Source organism: Danio rerio, chromosome 5 (genome assembly GCF_049306965.1).
Source record: "Danio rerio strain Tuebingen ecotype United States chromosome 5, GRCz12tu, whole genome shotgun sequence".
Taxonomy (NCBI): Eukaryota; Metazoa; Chordata; class Actinopteri; order Cypriniformes; family Danionidae; genus Danio; species Danio rerio.
In genome coordinates, this window is record NC_133180.1 from 46172501 (window position 1) to 46189751 (window position 17251).

At 38.0% G+C, this 17251-nt stretch overlaps 2 protein-coding genes across 7 annotated transcripts in view; both read left to right on the forward strand.

Annotated features, from left to right (window-relative positions):
* dmrt1 (doublesex and mab-3 related transcription factor 1) overlaps positions 1–4159 on the forward strand; it is a 346340-nt gene extending 342181 nt beyond the window's left edge. Inside the window, exon 4 of the transcript XR_012405807.1 lies at positions 4073–4159. The gene's annotated coding sequence lies outside the window, so the exon portion shown is untranslated. The remainder of the gene's footprint in view (positions 1–4072) is intronic.
* adamts3 (ADAM metallopeptidase with thrombospondin type 1 motif, 3) overlaps positions 1–17251 on the forward strand; it is a 214814-nt gene that overhangs the window by 1523 nt on the left and 196040 nt on the right. For all 6 annotated transcript variants that reach the window (NM_001287096.1, XM_073949700.1, XM_073949701.1 and 3 more), the window contains 2 exon segments: positions 223–247; positions 1367–1767. In NM_001287096.1, the coding sequence (NP_001274025.1) occupies positions 223–247; positions 1367–1767 (426 nt within the window).

Below are 17251 nucleotides of genomic sequence, written 5' to 3' on the forward strand. Positions count from 1 at the left end.
AATGAAGTGATAGTAGCCTACAAAAATGCCAAGTAAAAAAAGGATGTTAAAATGGCTTGCCACAAGTGAAATGGAAAGTTAAATGTCAGCTTTGGTTTTTCTCATGACAATTTCACATATATTATGGTTTTCTTTGTGCACCAGTTGTAATTTCTTTTTTTTTTCTTGACTGTGTGTTTCATGCATAGTCTATTTATCTCTCTGTATCTCTTTTTCTTGCAGGCTGGTGAAATTATAGATAAAGAAGGTAAAGTATACAGCCTTGTTTTCCCGCACACGTCTCCACTCTTTGTGAGCTCTTTTTTTTTATTTAAATGTTTTAGGGTGAAACAGTCACTATTGTAACTTTGGATGCTTCAATAATTTACATAGACAACTGTGGAGTGCAAACTAGGGTCACACTCTGCCAAGTCATGCAGGGTTTGACTGTTATCACTTGCATCTTCTTTTCTCGATGTTTAATGACAAATATTTTTATCAGACAATTAATCAGAACTAATTTAACAGTCAGTACAGAAAAAGGCCCAAGGTAACACTGAGATATGCTTCAAGTCAGTTTCTAAAGAACTTTTAATAGACTTTTATAGTCTGTTAATTAAAATTGGGAATGACAAGCAAAATGCACAGGGTGATACATTGTTTACTCTGTTAGACTTAAGAAATCATTCTCTCTCTCCTTTTAATTAGCAGTGAGGGAACTTTAGGAAACGTACAGCGAAGACATACACTTGATCTCTTAAATGTCTAAGTGGTATAAGTCTTTTTCACAGCCTGACAGAGTTTTTTTCAGCCGCCTTCAATTTAGTTTTCAATTGACTAAATTGTGCTGAAACTGATAACACCTTAAAATCTTGTTAACAAATTTTAAATAGTTTAACAGTTATTTGTACATGAAACATTTAATGTTTTATAGCTTGTTTTTAGCTTTATTCTATTAAACAAGTTTATTCACATTCAAGAGAAAAGTCATTTTTAAGCAGATTCAAAAGACACATAAGTACACTATAATAACAAATTGCAAGGCTATGAGGTTCTCACTCGAGCACATTATTTATTTTTATTTGAAATGCAAAACCATTATTCATATGCCAAGAGGTATGCCAAAAGCTCAAATAAAATTGCTTTGAAAATTCACAGGCAGTTAAATGCCTATAAACAACTGTTTAGGAGACTTTAAAACACACAGCTAGCTTTTTCTTGTTTATAAAAACATTTATGTTGCCAATTATATTTAAAAAAAGACACAATACACTAGTTAGAGCGATTTGTATTTGTCACTTGACTTGACACTTTTAATCCAACTTGTATTTACATGTAACACGACAAGAATTTTAATATAATCAGTGTTTGTCTTGTGTTATCTTAGATTTGTTGAAGAACCGTCTGAAAGAGTATGGCCTCATTACTCCCATCAGTACGGACGCAGAGGGACACTTCCTCTCGCATTTTCTATCAGCCAATCACAAGCAACGTGTGAAGCGGGATGTTTTGGAGGGGTCAGCGCCAGCACCTGACAGATTGTTCTTTAACATCACTGTCTTTGGCAAGGAATTCCACCTCAGACTGCATCCCAATCAGAGATTAGTGGCTCCAGGAGCCATGGTGGAATGGCACGATGATATCGAAATAGCTGGAAATGCGACTGATAACAGAACCCACTTTGAACGAATACTTAAAAGAGAGTTGCTAAAAACAGACTGCACTTTTATCGGGGACATCACGGATGTGCCTGGAGCTTCTGTCGCCATTAACAACTGCGATGGGCTGGTGAGTGTTTTTTTTTTACCTTTCAGGCAGTAATATTACTTTGGATTTGAACTTAGAAAGTAAGGTCTGACATAAATGTAATTAGAAATGTGAGATTTCAAAGTGGTAGGTTTGTGTAGTTCATATAATGGCTTATAATGGCCTATCTTTATACTTTATGATTCCACTGCTGCTCACTATCCAAACTTCTATGCAAATCTGAACTGGCATTGAGTGGTGAGTCATTTTCAGCGTTTTCCAAACCTGCAGGGATCCTGTGTCTATGACCGTCACATTTCTTCCCAAGAATATTTGCAATTTGCTTTTATTTGACTTGATTTTAATTTATAGTGACAGTTCGCCCACTCACTCCGTCATCGACTAGTTGTGACGTCTTTCCAAACTAGCTACGTATGTCACAGTACTATACGATAAAGCAGTAATCATTGCTGGAAATCAATATATGGCCAACATTCAATACTATAGTACTTTCAGTCAGTAAATACGTACAAATAATTATTATAATGAATTATATTAAAGGGTATAATTTAGGGCTGCATGATATTGGAAAAAAATGATGTTGTGATATTTTTTCTCTGCAACATGTAATGCAATATAAATAACATTTCACCAAATTACTTAAATAGCTCTATTAGCTCTATAGCAGGTGTGGGCAAACTCGGTCCTGGAGGGCCGGTGTCCTGCATAGTATAGCTCCAACACTAATCAAACAGACCTGAGCCTGCTAATCTGTGTGTTCAAGATCACTAGAAATCTTTAAGCAGGTGTGTTTGATTAGAGTTGGAGCTAAACTGTGCAGGACACCGGCCCTCCAGGACCGAGTTTGCCCACCCCTGGTCTATAGAGTCATTGCTTTAGGGGGGGTAAAATTATGTTTTTATGTAATTTATTATATACACATAATAAACAAAGTGCTGTAATAAATAAACACAATTGAGCAAATATTAAGGTGAAATAACTAAGCAGTACTTTATGTTCTTTTGGGTTTTCAACTTTAACAGTATTCGTGTACAGAAATTGAATAATAAAATCTTAAATAACATTGCAAAATCTTCATCATGCAAATAATTCAATAAAACAAATTATTAATTAATTTTCCTTCGGCTTAGTCCCTTTGTTCATAAGGGGTCGCCACAGTGGAATGAACTGCCAACTTACCCAGCATATGTTTTACACAGCGGATGCCCTTCTAGCTGCAACACAGTACTGAGAAACATCCATTCATACTCATTCACACACATACACTATGGCCGATTTAGTTTATTCAGTTCACATATAGCAGATGTCTTTGGACTGTGGGGGAAACCAGAGCACCCAGAGGAAACCCTCACCAACATGGGGAGAACATACAAACTGGGACACGAAACCAGCCAGGACTCAAACCAGCAACCTTTTTGCTTTTAAGCGACAGTGCTAACCATTAAACGACCTTGTCACCAAACTAATCATTAGTAAACTTTAAAATAACTCTCTTAAATAACTTTTAAATAACTTTAAAATAAAACTTTATTGAACTCTCTTAAAATACACATATTCACATAGTCATAGGGCCTTAAACACATGCAGATGCTAAACTTTCACTCTATTGTGGTTAAATTCTGCAGTGTTGCTACAAATCTCATGTGTTTTGTCTTGAGGTTTTTGGTCAACTGTAATTCCAACTCAACATTGCAATTCTTGCAATGAGCTATTGCGGGCGCACACATTGCAATATCGATGGTCAAAAGATATATATTGTGCAGCCCTAGTATAATTGAATTTTTTGCACCAAATCATTGTAGTTTGTGTAAACAGTAAGAATGTATAATACTGTTACAATCAATAGCCTCAAACTCAATTCTTGGAGGGCTGCAGCTCTGCATACATGCAGTTTAGCTCCAAGCACCTCCAACTCACACTTGCTTCATAATCTCTAGTAGTCTTGAACTCCTTGATTATTTGGATCAGCTGTGTTTGATTAGGGTTGGAGCAAAACTAAGCAGAGCTGCAGCCCTCCAGGAGTTGGGAACTATGGTTTAAATGTTGTACAGTATGAAGTTTTAATTGTAGCATGAAATCTGTATACAAATGATTTCACAAAACCAAACAAACAAACAACAAATTATTCAAAATTTGCAGAAAAAATCTAGAAATAACCAACACAATAAGCACAAAAAGGACAAAGTAACAAATCGTAAGGCACTATGAAAACCTTTTGCTCAAAACTGTTTCTCTGAATTACTCACATATGCTCGTATGTGCCACAGGCTATTGATAGATCTGCAGTCTAGTTTTGGTCTAGTTTTGACACTTGGCATTGCTCAAGGATAGGGTTGTAACGGTATGAATTTTTTACGGTATGATAATCGTCTAAAACAATACCACGGTTTGACGGTTTCGCGGTATACGGTATGTTAAAATGTTACAAAATAATAGAACAGTGAAGCAAATTTGACTTTTTCCAAATAATATATTTTCAGTTACTATAAACAACACCACTTACAATGAACAAATAAAAAAATAAGAAAATAATAAATAATGTGTCAAAGTCCAAATAAAGTCCAAATAAACATGGTGCAAATCCTCAGTAAAAAATAGATAAATAGTAAATATTTACTATACTATAAATAGTTACATAACGAAACTAGATTCAATATGGAACATCCTTAGGTTTTATGTGCCAGCATGGATATGGTTGTCTGTGGATATGGATTTGGATATGGTTGTCTGCAATGCAGACAAACAGCTGCACCTTCATTTGCGTCTTTTGAAAACAGCAAGAGCAGCAGTTCGTCTTTGCTGTGTCACTGTTTTGTCATGTTTCTGTGCTGCTGTGCATGCAAAAGTACTTAGTATGAGAATTATTTCATGCAAAACTTTTTTTTGCGTTTTATTTAGCCGCGCATAAATGTATGCCTATCTCTCATTCCGTGTTGTTCAAAAAGCTCATTGTTGGTCCACAAACAAAAGCGAAACCTATGCTTATTGGTTGTGATATAGCGAGTTTGAACCAATCTGGGCATGGAGGAGGGACAAAGCATCAATGTATCATGTCTGGTTTGTCCGGAGACACAGTGACGAGCGTTTCTTTGTCAAATCAGCTTTGTCAAATTTTGATGACGTACCCGCACTGATTCCGGAGCCTCTGAAAGTCCGCAATGTTATGTGATACAGCACTGGAAAGCTGAGATTCTGTTCTTTATGCCAATCTTTGAATTGTATGAATCGGATCAGCGGATCAAAAGTTATTAAACATTTAAGAGCAATACTTATTTTTAGCCGCGGGCGGCTGTCTCGGTCTTTAAGGGTTAAAACAGTTGATATGCAATTGTTCATGGTATGATAATCGTGCACGTTCAAATCGTGGTAGACCGTCATACCGGTATATTGTTACAACCCTACTCAAGGATATGACAAAAGCTTTTCTGTAGAGATGGTGCCATATTTGATAAGAGCATGTAAAGGAAAGGTTATATGCACAAACACCTTATATAGAGATGAGCTACATCCCAAATCGCATACTTATGCACTATTCTACACAATTTTGTAGTATAAAGAGTGTAAGTAGTGCGTTCACACTGAAAACCTAAAAAAAAAAATAGTAAGTGCACTTTAATTACCTGGATGATGCACTCATTCAGCCGGTAAAATGAAGTGTATAATGATGGGCACTTCACGCACTCAATAGCCGCATTTCCACTATCGGGCCAGTGTGAGCTAGGGCTTTAATCGGGCCGGGCCGGGCCAATAGCCCGGGAGGTTGAGAAATGAGGCCGAAATCATGTTGCGTTTCCACTGTCGGGCTAGTAGCTCACAGCGCGTCACACAAACACCGCCCACAGAACGTCCCCGAATCAAACGTCACACAGCCTGCCCCCTTCAGCGGGAATCAGGACAGGCAGATAAAGCACACCACAGAATCATCACGAAACCATTAAAATGAAGACAACCGAAACAAACAAATGACACGTTACTGTACAGCAGTACATGAAATGTCTATACGCACAGACCTGTGTATTTCCATTCTTTACATTTGTTTACTCGCCGACCGACTGTTGGCATTGTGCATCGAGTGCTCTCGCCACTAACGCAGGGACCCAACACAGAGAGCGCACACATCCATAATATAAAGCCACAGAAATTCTCATTTATAACTCGATATGGCATGTATTTTATAACATCCTCATTTTGATAGACGTCGTGTTAAGTGTTTCAGCACAAGAGCGAGTAGCCTAATAAATTATAGCCATATTTGTTGCGCTCAGCAGCTATTCACTAAAGCTCTTCATTTAAAGTTTCATTTATAAATTTAACCACATCATATAAAAACATAAACACTTGTTTGAGGATATAGAACACATTTTGTGTTTGGACTTTCCCCCAATGCGTTTAAAGCAGCGCTGAGCAGGACTGGGTGACAGTGTAGAAAAAAAAGTAAAAAAATAGGCTAGATTCTGCATTTACTCACCCAAATAATGCTCTGTTTGCGCGATTTGATTAATATCATCGCATCCAAATACTTTATAAATAATATTTCAAACCTTCTCCGGTGTTAATTGTTTTTAGAAAATATCAAAAATCTTTTTTTTCATACAGGTCTTTGTAGAATGAAAGTTAGGCTATATGTGGCTTTAAAACGGTTTGATTTATGTATTGTATATAAGCTACCTATATATAGCTAGCTTTTGTTTATTTTATATTGGTTTATTTATTTAATGCGATTTTATATATATCTGATATTTGTAATTCTTTAAATTATATTTCAATATAGCTTAGGCTATTTTATTAAGATATGACACTATATTGTTTAAAGTCTACGAAAGTGGGCACGTAATTTGTTAAGTTTTATGTCTTTCTGTTGTATTAATATTGTGTATTATCTCCAAAATAAATAAAGAAAAGAGCCGCTCGCGGCATAACAGAGTTGTGAAGGGAGCGCTCTTGCCCGGTCTCACACACACATACAGGCATCTAAACGTGCACAAACAAACATTTTAAACTTGACAAAAACTCTCGAAAACCTTTATTGTCTGCTGTGTCTTTGATATGGTGTAAAGATTATTATGCGTTATTGAAATATAAAGGAGGACGCAGCAAAGAACGTCACTATAAATTAAAACTAGCCTACTTTATTATTTTATGCAGCAGCCTTACATTTAAAAGGGAAACATAAGGGTGATCATACGCAAAAAGACCCCAGACTATAAGGCTAGATGTTTTCTTTCCCTTATTTCTTTAATTGTTTGGCGCATGTACTCATGTGCGATCAGAAAACTGCCCGCCTCTTCTTTCACTCCGCCCCGAAGCCCCAGCTGGCCCTCCTTGGCCCAAGGTATTCGGCGGGCCAAAAAAGGCCGGCCGCTGGCCCAAGAAAGCCCCGCTTTGGCCCGATTAGGCCCCGGAAGTGACAGTGGAAACGCCACTGGCCTTGGCTCGCCCTGGCTCGCTCGCTTTAGGCGTGATAGTGGAAACGCGGCTAATGACTGCAGGTTTGCTCACGTAGCGGAAGGGGTGGAGCTATCTGCCGCACATGTTAGGTAACTTTATTTATTTTGGATGGTGCAAGCAAAATTTTGTAACGAGAGTGATTTTAGCGCGTCCCGATGGTGAATGCAATTATACACATGGCAGGTATTATTTGGTTGTTTAGTAATTTATTTCACTGATTTGGCAACCGTCAAACGTCATTAGGGAAACGGTTTGAATTTCCGCTTAGTAAAAAAACATTAGTGCTCCATTTGGGATGACACTACATACATGTACTATGCTGTTGAGTGTTTAAGTGCATAAGTACATACTGCATGAGTGTATAGTGTGCCATTTGAGAAGCAGCTATTTCAGCATGTTTGATGCAAATGACTAACCTACTAATAATATTTGCAAATATTAGTAAAGAGAGACCCATTGTATTTCATATTTTAATAGTTTTGTACAACCAACATAGACTGTATTGTAGCTGTCAAAACTCAAAATAAGATGAAAAATAAGATAACGATGCAGTCCTTATGAGTTATTTATTATACTCCAAGTCCTTTAAATCCACCCAGTACCTTTGTGAGAATGATGGTCTGAAATTTATTCATTGAAAATCTTGCTTACAGTGAAAATGAAAAGGCATTCATTCACCTTCCACAACTGAGAGCGATGCTTACCACACAGTCTTCAAATCAGATCATTCAGGGAAATTCTACATTGTACTGTGCATCTTTTGGCCTGTCTGCTTCCTCACAAAAGACTCTGAGTGCTTTAGGCGAGTGTCCGGAGTGATAGTGGAGTTGAGTGAACTGTGGGTCACCCCGGGAAGCTGACAAATGGGATGAAGCTGCTTTCCCGGGGGCCTGTCCAACATCAGAGGAGAGCTTTACTCTTCAATAGGAGATAGAGCAAGCAAATTGGGAAATCGATTTTGCATAGACTTTCAAAAAGTTTATGTAGACAAGCTGTGGCAAAGGATTGATGGCTGGGCTGATGAGGCACTCACTGGGAAAATCTTTTTTTTTTTTTTTTTTGGGAATTAAGCGATGGCATTTAGCACAGGGGTTTATTCATTTCAGCCTAACTTGAACACATCTCCCTCTCTCTCTCTCTCTCGCTCTCTCTCTCTCCTTGGATTGAACTGGAATGTGACAGCTTTTCTACTAACTGACTTTTTAGATAGACCAGTGACCTACATAGGAAATAAGAAACCAAAACATTGACAAAGAGAAGGAAGTAAGCTGTTTGTTAGAAGCATGGAAAATGGTTTATTTATTTTTTATGATGCAATGAAAAAAAATCTAGATATTTTGAATTTGACTGAGTATGTCTTCAATGGATATTTGACGAGGTCACATGAATAATAGTGTCAACAGATATTCGTGCTAGATGTGTGCAATTGCTTGTACAAATAAGATCAGCTCAATTTGAAGTAATTTTCTCGCTGGTGAATCTGATGTGGATCAATTAATCACTGTCAGACTAATTACTATAAGATTCATTTAAATCGAAAAGTCATGAGTTTGCAGTTCTTACTGAGAGATTCATTAAAATAACTGCTTATAAATGTAATTTGTCATTTAATGTATTCTAATTATGATTCCAGTCTGCAAAAAGAATTAATACTTTTTATTTTCATGGTAGAACATCATTTTATCATTGGATGTTGTAGTCAGAATCACTAACTGTTTTGTCTGATTCAGTGACTTGGATATAGAGGTTTTATTGGATTGATTTAAGATTTAAGACTTCTAAAGTAACATCTAATAATTCCAAGTTGTAGCAATTTGCATTGAATCACAAATCAGTTTTCTTTATTTTAGTTACTATTGTAATATGAGCATGAAGTTAATAATAAAAAAGGTAGAATTATAGTGCAGCACAATGACAGTTTAAAGAGTGCATGCCTCATGTACAGCAACAAATGAGGACACAATCAAGGAACACAACCATTCATTCATTTTCTTTTTGTCTTAGTCTCTTTATTAATCTGGGGTCGCCACAGCGGAATGAACCACCAAATTATCCAGCACATGTTTTTTATGCAGCAGATGCCCTTCCAGCTGCAACCCATCACTGGGAAGCACCCATACACTCTCATTCACACACATGGACAATTTTAGCTTACTTAATTCACCTGTACCGCATGTCTTTGGACTTGTGGGGGAAACCAGAGCAACTGGAGGAACCCCACGCGAATACGGGGAGAACATGCAAACTCCACACTGAAATGCTAACTGACCCAGCTGAGTCTCGAACCAGCAACCTTCTTGCTGTGAGGTGACAGCACTACCTACTGCACCACCGTGTCACCCGGAATACATCCATGTAAATTAAAATTGTCAAATTTTTGATTTGTCAATGGTGTTCTTTCGCCTGGTGCCACGCCACAGACCTCCGCTGAGTGTGCAAGCCCCTCAAAAAATGAACGAGGCTTTTAAACTTGATGCGTTAGCCGTTGAGATATTTTTTTTAAAACAATGGGGAGGTTAAAAGTAAACGACTGTAAAATCGGACAGATAAACATAGAAGTAGAAATTTTCCGGAACTATGTCATATTATTAATATCATTCAATAATTATTTTAATAATTATAAAGATTTTTATAAGCATTTAAGTTTTTGTTTTTTTATCAAACTTTGATGCATCATTTGCTTTTATTCATATCTCGGACAGCTCTACATTATGCTATTAAAATATCGATGACAAAACAGAACATGGATTGCTTAACAAATATATTTTTTTATTATGGAAAGAATAAAAGCAAAAACAAAAGTACATTTACTAAATAATATTGATGTTTTGTTTAGATTTATTTCATTCCACAATTGACAAATTACTGTCTAGCTAGTTTCTGTCCTTTACTATGCTAAAAAGGCAACAATGGTCCAACATTCCTGACCAGCATCACCAATAAAGCCTAAAAAAATAGGGGATCAGCATATTGTAAACCTTTAGGTTCAAATATTCTTTTCCAGTTATCAGAGAAGTAATTTGTTACTTCATTATAGTTTTGCAACTATTAAATTGTTTTAAATTCAAAATTGTAATATGCACATCAGTGTAAACCTATGAATGATGGAAAAAACATTTACATTACATTCTGTAATCATTTATTGAAACCACCTGGGTCGCTACTTTTGCCTTTTTGGTATTGACAAATTTATCCGTCAAGTTTTTAGAAACTTTTAAACAAAAATATTCTTCCTTTCCCACTGCTGTTTTCTAATTTCTAGCCAAGAATTATTGGTCATCTGGTTATAGGTATCATCACACATAGACGGATCAAAAAGATGTCTGTACAGTCATACCTGTTTCAGACAAAATCTCTTTAAAGTGGTTCATATTCAACTCAAATCAAATGCGGTGCCGTGCGAACTGTTCGCTCGAGTCTCAAAAAAAGTTGTGCGCTTTGCCAGCTGAAATCCTGTCACGTGCACCGAAAGCAAACCTCCGAAAACACAACAATGACGTCACAGTCACCACCAGCACTCAAGCGAACTAGCGGACATCTCGAGTATAAACCAGGCTTAACAATTCAGAAATGAAAAAGGTTAGACGCATTTGCTGTTTTATTTCATTATTATTCACCTTTGAAACATCAAATCATAATTTTATCAAAATAAAAAAGAAATCTATTTTTAATTGAACTATGACTTAAATTATAAAAAAGATTATCAGCCTTCACTGGGTGATTCAGTGAATGATTCTCCAGTCTGATTAGAACCAGCATCTCAAGCTAATATGAGTGATGTCCGAGACTTCTTTAGACATCCTCCTTAAACTTGAATGTCTAAATTGTCTTAGAATGACATCAGTGTTGATGTGTGCCCTTTGAAACCTTGGTTTATTTCAACAAGAGCCACAGAGGCTTTTGTAGCTTTAGATTTTCCACCAAAATCCGTGGCTTTCTTGAGAAATGGACCAAATGCTTATGTGGACAGTCTGACTGTTTGATGTGAAGTGGCACTCTGACTCGACACCAAGTTCTGTTTCACTGGCCTTAATTATAGCCACCATGGATTTTGAGGGCTTCCCATGTAGCCTGTGAAATAGATATTTCCTCTTGAGAGTCGTTGTGGGGGATGGAGGGATGATTTTAGCTGGGGGAGGAGGAGAAAGGGGAGGCTCTCTTACATGACACAGGCACGTTTCAAGCCTGTGAACATTCCTTTGGAAGTGGAGAAAAAAATGAACGGTTCTGTTTCTGCTCAGCAACTCAACAAGGTGTTTAGAATGTCAACAGATTTATCAAAGAGTCAACCCATTACATTTACTATAAGGACTGAAGATGGGTTGGCAGTCGGTATGTTCACAAAGCATTGGGAATGATCCACTGCTAATCTACAGCTCTGTGTCACTCATATCTTGGCCTGTTTATTGCAAACTGCTGTATTCTGTGGCCAGGGTGCTGAATGAGTCTCCTCGCTCACTGATGCTCAAAGCTGGCTGTGTAGCTGAACTCCTGGCTGAGCTTCACACGGGACTCTGGCCCTGAGCCAGAACTTCATCCCCAATGCACCTTTGTCGGGAAAAATAATGATATTAATGGTCAGAGGAATCAGTGTTCTTCTGTTTTTGCTGCCAGTAGCAGTCTTACATGTTCACAGTGTTTCTCAGATCCACTTCACTGCTGAAATACTTTGAACTTTTCCATTTTTTCCCCCATCATGCCTTGAATTCCTCTTTGAGTACTGGTATTAGCTCTGTTGCACAACCCACTGATTCTACTCCTACATGTAGAGCATCCTGCAGGTAACAAACAAGTCTGCACAACACACAAGCATCAATCTGTACACTAATACATTTTGTAATGTAATGTATTTGTATTTATATAGCGCATTTATTGTGTATGGCCGTACACCCAAAGTGTTTCACAATCATGGGGGGGGGGGGGTCTCTCCAGACCACCACCAGTGTGCAGCATCCACTTGGATGATGCGACGGCTGCCACAGGACAACGGCGCCAGTGCGCTCACCACACACCAGCTATTTGTGGAGAGGAGAGACAGTGATAGAGCCAATTCGGTGGAAGCGGATGATTGGGAGGCCATGATTGTAAGGGCCGATAGAGGGACTTTGGCCAGGACACCGGGGTTACACCCCTGCTCTTTCACGAGAAGTGCTATGGGATTTTTAATGACCACAGAGAGTCAGGACCTCGGTTTAACGTCTCATCCGAAAGATGGCGCCCACTGACAGTTTAGTGTCCCCTTCACTTTTACTGGGGCATTAGGACTCACGCAGACCACAGGTTGAGCGCCCCCTGCTGGCCTTACTAACACCACTTCCAACAGCAACCTAGTGTTCCCTAGTGGTCTCCCATACAGGTACTGACCAGGCTCAGCCCTGCTTAGCTTCAGTGAGTAACCAGTCTTGGGCTGCAGGGTGACATGGCCGTGGCTATTTTAACCATAGACGACTGATACTTTTCAATATGAAATAATAGAAAGAATATCTGCACTGTTTTATGTATTTGTTAATCTGTTAATTTTAGCTGGTCAAAATACAGTTGTTCGTTGTAGTTAAGGTCAGCTCAGGGTGCATTAACTAATGCATTAGTAAATAATGAACTATAATTAGAGAATTCAGATGTAAAAACCTCTAAATGCCATCTGAAATGACTTTCAAAAACAAGCATTTTTCTCTACCTCCTATATTTAGACTTAGTTTTTCACTTTAAAGGCAATTGAAATACCCTATTCATCAACATAAAAGTGAAATTACTGAACCTACATTTTCTGAGAAAAAATGCTAACTTTAGAAGAAAATTTTAGATGACATTTAGAGCTTTTGCATCTGAGCTCTTCAATTATTTATTGTTTTACAAACATTGTTTAGTGCTTGATCAACTAACATTTAACATGCGTCCCGTATTGTAAATTGTTGCCAGTACCTTTATTAATTTGTTTAAAAATGAGTTGCTTAAAAGCTTTTCATTCATCGAACAATTCTGATATAAATTTTTTTTTTTCTTTTGCACACTTGTGTATGATTATTCAGTGAAGAATTATTTAAACTAGTTAAAAACTATACGTTGTGAGCATTTTATACCTTATTTGCAGTATATGCTTTCACAGATGGGTGACTCGTGGCTCAGTGGTTAGCACTGTTGGCTCACAGCAAGAGGGTCACTGGGTTGAGTCCTGGCTGGATTGGTAGGCATTTCTATGTGGAGTTTGCATGTTCTCCCTGTGTTGATGTGGGTTTCCTCCGGGTGATTCAGTTTTCCCCAGTCCAAAGACATGCGGTATAGGTGAATTGAATAAACTGAAAATAATGTCCGTAGTGTATGAGTGTGAGTGAATGTGTATGGGTGTTTCCCAGGACTGTGTTGCAGCTGAAAGAGCATTCGCTGAGTAAAACATATGCTTAAGTTGGTGGTTCATTCCGCTGTGGCGATCCCTGATGAATAAAGGGAATAAGTCAAGGGAAAATGATTAAATGAATACTTTCACAGATACAATTATTCAATGAATGGTTAACGAGTTTCATTTAAACCTGTAACTTTGGAGCATTCTTTTTATTAATTTAACTACTCTCAAAATCATTTGTAACTGCAATGCAACCCATATTAACAATTCAGTTCAGAGGGAAAAAAAAGATGCGATTTCCTGCTATTATTGGGTAGTAGCCTACATCTTTCTAATTCAATTCACACAGTAAACTCACAATTCTGGTCAATTAGTTGTGCTGTGATGCTGTATATTCCCTTTTGGTGGACATTGCATGAAACTGCTGTTATATCAGCCTGGTTAGAATATACTGTGCTGTGCTGTCATAGTCTTTTTCTCAAGTTCATACAATGTAGCTGTACAGCCTACATCAAACCGAAGTGCCAGTGACCTAGAAGCACATAAGACTTGAACTGTCGCAAGTGGCTGTACACTGTAAACACATCTCTGCTGTCTGACATCTCTAGCATACCACTGTGTGTTCCGACCTTTACTAACTGTGGCTTTTCTCCACACTTCTGAAGCTCATCATCTGTTACTGCCAGTGTTGGGAGACAAACTGAAAAAATAACATTCATTCATTCAGTTTCCTTCAGCTTAGTCCCTTATTTATCAGCCCGCCAACTATTGCAGCATATGTTTTACACAATGGATGCCCTTCCAGCTGGTAGCCAGTAGTAGGAAACATCCATACACTCTCACTTTCATACACACACTTATACACTACATTCAAGTTAGTTAATCCAATTCACATGTACTACATGTCTTTGGACTGTGGGTGAAACCAGAGCACTTGGAGGAAACCCACGCCAACACAGGAAGAACATGCGAACTGGCCCAGCTGGGACTTGAACCAGTGAGCTTCTTGCTGTGTTGCTACAGTGCTAAAGTTAATGTGGAATTGTAGAACAGAACATTTCATTCAAATCATCATGCTGTTTAACCTTATAACACAATGTTCTGAGTCTGTCCTCATGTTACTGCAGCAAAAGTGGGTCATGAAGACTCAGGTGCATGCGCATGAAATTCTACAATCCATTTAGATAAGATGGATTATACATAGCTGATGAATAATACGTAGGACAGTTACCAGGGAAATAAACTGTGACATTTACTGTACCTCATGTTCCTTCAAAACCTCTTTGACTTTCTTTCTTCTGTGAAGCACAAAATTAGAAATTTTAAAGACGATCCAAGTCTCCTTTTCCATGGGAATGAAATGAATAGAGAATAAAGCTTTTAAGCTTCAAGAGGAAAGACCTACTAGAGTATACAAAGCGTATGTCTTCTATAGAAGGCGACCAACACTTCTATCTGTCATTTACTGATAACCTTCCCTTCCAGCTGTTAACCATTCAAGAGCTTCTCTTGTCCACAAGAATGGTTCTTGTTTTGGAGCCAGACCTCATTCTTGGTCCATTCATGGCCAGGAAAACTGGAGCCTGTTGCAATCCGGCCTTGCTTTTTTTTTTTCATAGACACTCTTAAGAGCAATGCTATAAAGTTAGGAGAATAAACAAACTGGGCTTTTACACCTAACACAAATCAACCGATCATCTACAGCAAATTCATGCCTTCGAGGGATCTGCCGCTGACCACAACAATACATATTTTTAACAGCCTGCACTCTCTGACACTTATTCTCATATTCTCTTTAACATATGTATCTTGTCATTTGGCTTTAATCTAGTCCCTTGTGCTATGCACAAAAATATATTCAGACAACATTTGATACTACTCCAGAAACACATCTTTCATGCTTACCACTTTATAAATTATTCAGCTTATCATTGTGTCCCCTTTTCCTTACAATTCATTGCCACAAAATCTCCTTTTGTTGTTGAAGATTTTTATGGCTGAAATTACATCATAATATTCAAACAAACACTTGACATGTATTCCTTTCCTGGGACACATTTATTGTGTGTATAAAGGCATAACACAGACACAATTTTCTGTGCTCTGTGTTGTGCTCTGACTTTTATGCAAGCGCAGAAGCTCCAGGTTCGTGATCTAAAGTCTAACCAAACTGGGCAGCCTATATATCTGAGATAGACTGCGAAAACACACTGGTTAAAAAAACTAAAAACTAAAAACAACCATGGTTTTGTTGTGCCATGGTTGATTACACCTGAAGTGAATAACTCTATAGGGAACTATTGTTTGGATTCAAGAGCATCATCACATTGTATATTTGCACTGTCTAATCAGGCTCAGTGTGAAAGTACATTAATGCTGCTTCATGTTGTTTAACATTTTCTTTCCTGTTCACAGTACATTGAGTGAATCTAGCACTTGCAACATACAGTGCATCCGGAAAATATTCCTAGAGCTTCACTATTTTACACATTTTTTATGTTATAGCCTTATTTCAAGAAAGATTAAATTAATTTATTTCCTCAAAATTCTACACACAATACCCCATAATGACAATTTGAAAAAATATTTTTTGAAATTGTTGCAAATGTATTAAGAATAAAAAAATCTGAAAAATCATGTACATAAGTATTCACAGCCTTTGCCATGAAGCTCTAAATTGAGCTCAGGTACATTTTGTTACCACTAATCATTCTTGTGATGTGTCAGCAGCTTAATTGGAGTTCACCTGTGCTAAATTCAGTTGATTGGAAATGATTTGAAAAGGCATACACCTGTCTATATAAGGTCCCAGGGTTGAGAGTGCATGCCAAAGCACAAACCAAGCATGAAGACACAGGATTTGTAAGTGAGACACAGGATTTGTAAAACCTGAACCACACTGTTCCAGTTACTATGACCATTTATGTGAAGCTGCTTTGACACAATCTACATTGTAAAAGCGCTATACAAATAAAGCTGAATTGAATTGAATTGAATTGAACCTCAGAGACAGGATTGTCTCGAGACACAAAGCTGGGGAAGGTTACTGAAAAAAAATTCTGCTGCTCTGAAAGTTCCAATAAACAAAGTGGCCTCCATCATCCATAAGTGGAAGATGTTTGGAACCACCAGGACTCTTCCTAGAGCTGGTCGGCCAGTCAATAACACGATGGTAACTGTCTGAGCTCCAGAATTCTTCTGTGAAGAGAGGAGAATCTTACAGAAAGACAACCATCTGTGCAGCAATCCACCAATCAGGCCTGTATGGTAAAGTGGCCTGACGGAAGCCTCTGCCCAACTGGAGTATGCCAAAAGACAGCTGAAGGGCTCTTAGACCATAAGAAACAAAATTCTCTGGTCTGATGAGACAGTTAAACTCTTTGGAGTGAATTCCAGGCATTAAATTTGGAGAAAACCAGGCACTGCTCATCACCAGGCTAATATCAGCCCTACAGTGAAGCATGGCGGTGGCAGGATCATGCTGTGGGGATGTTTTTTAGCTGCAGGGACTGGAATACTAGTCGGGATAGAGGGAAAGATGAATGCAGCAATGTACAGAGACATCCTGAATGAAAACCTGCTTCAGAGTGCTCTTGTCCTCAGACTGGGGCGACAGTTCATATTCCAGCTGGACAATGACCTAAAGCACACCACCAAAATATCAATGGAGTGGCTTCACAACAACTCAGTGTATGTCCTTGAGTGGCCCAGCCAGAG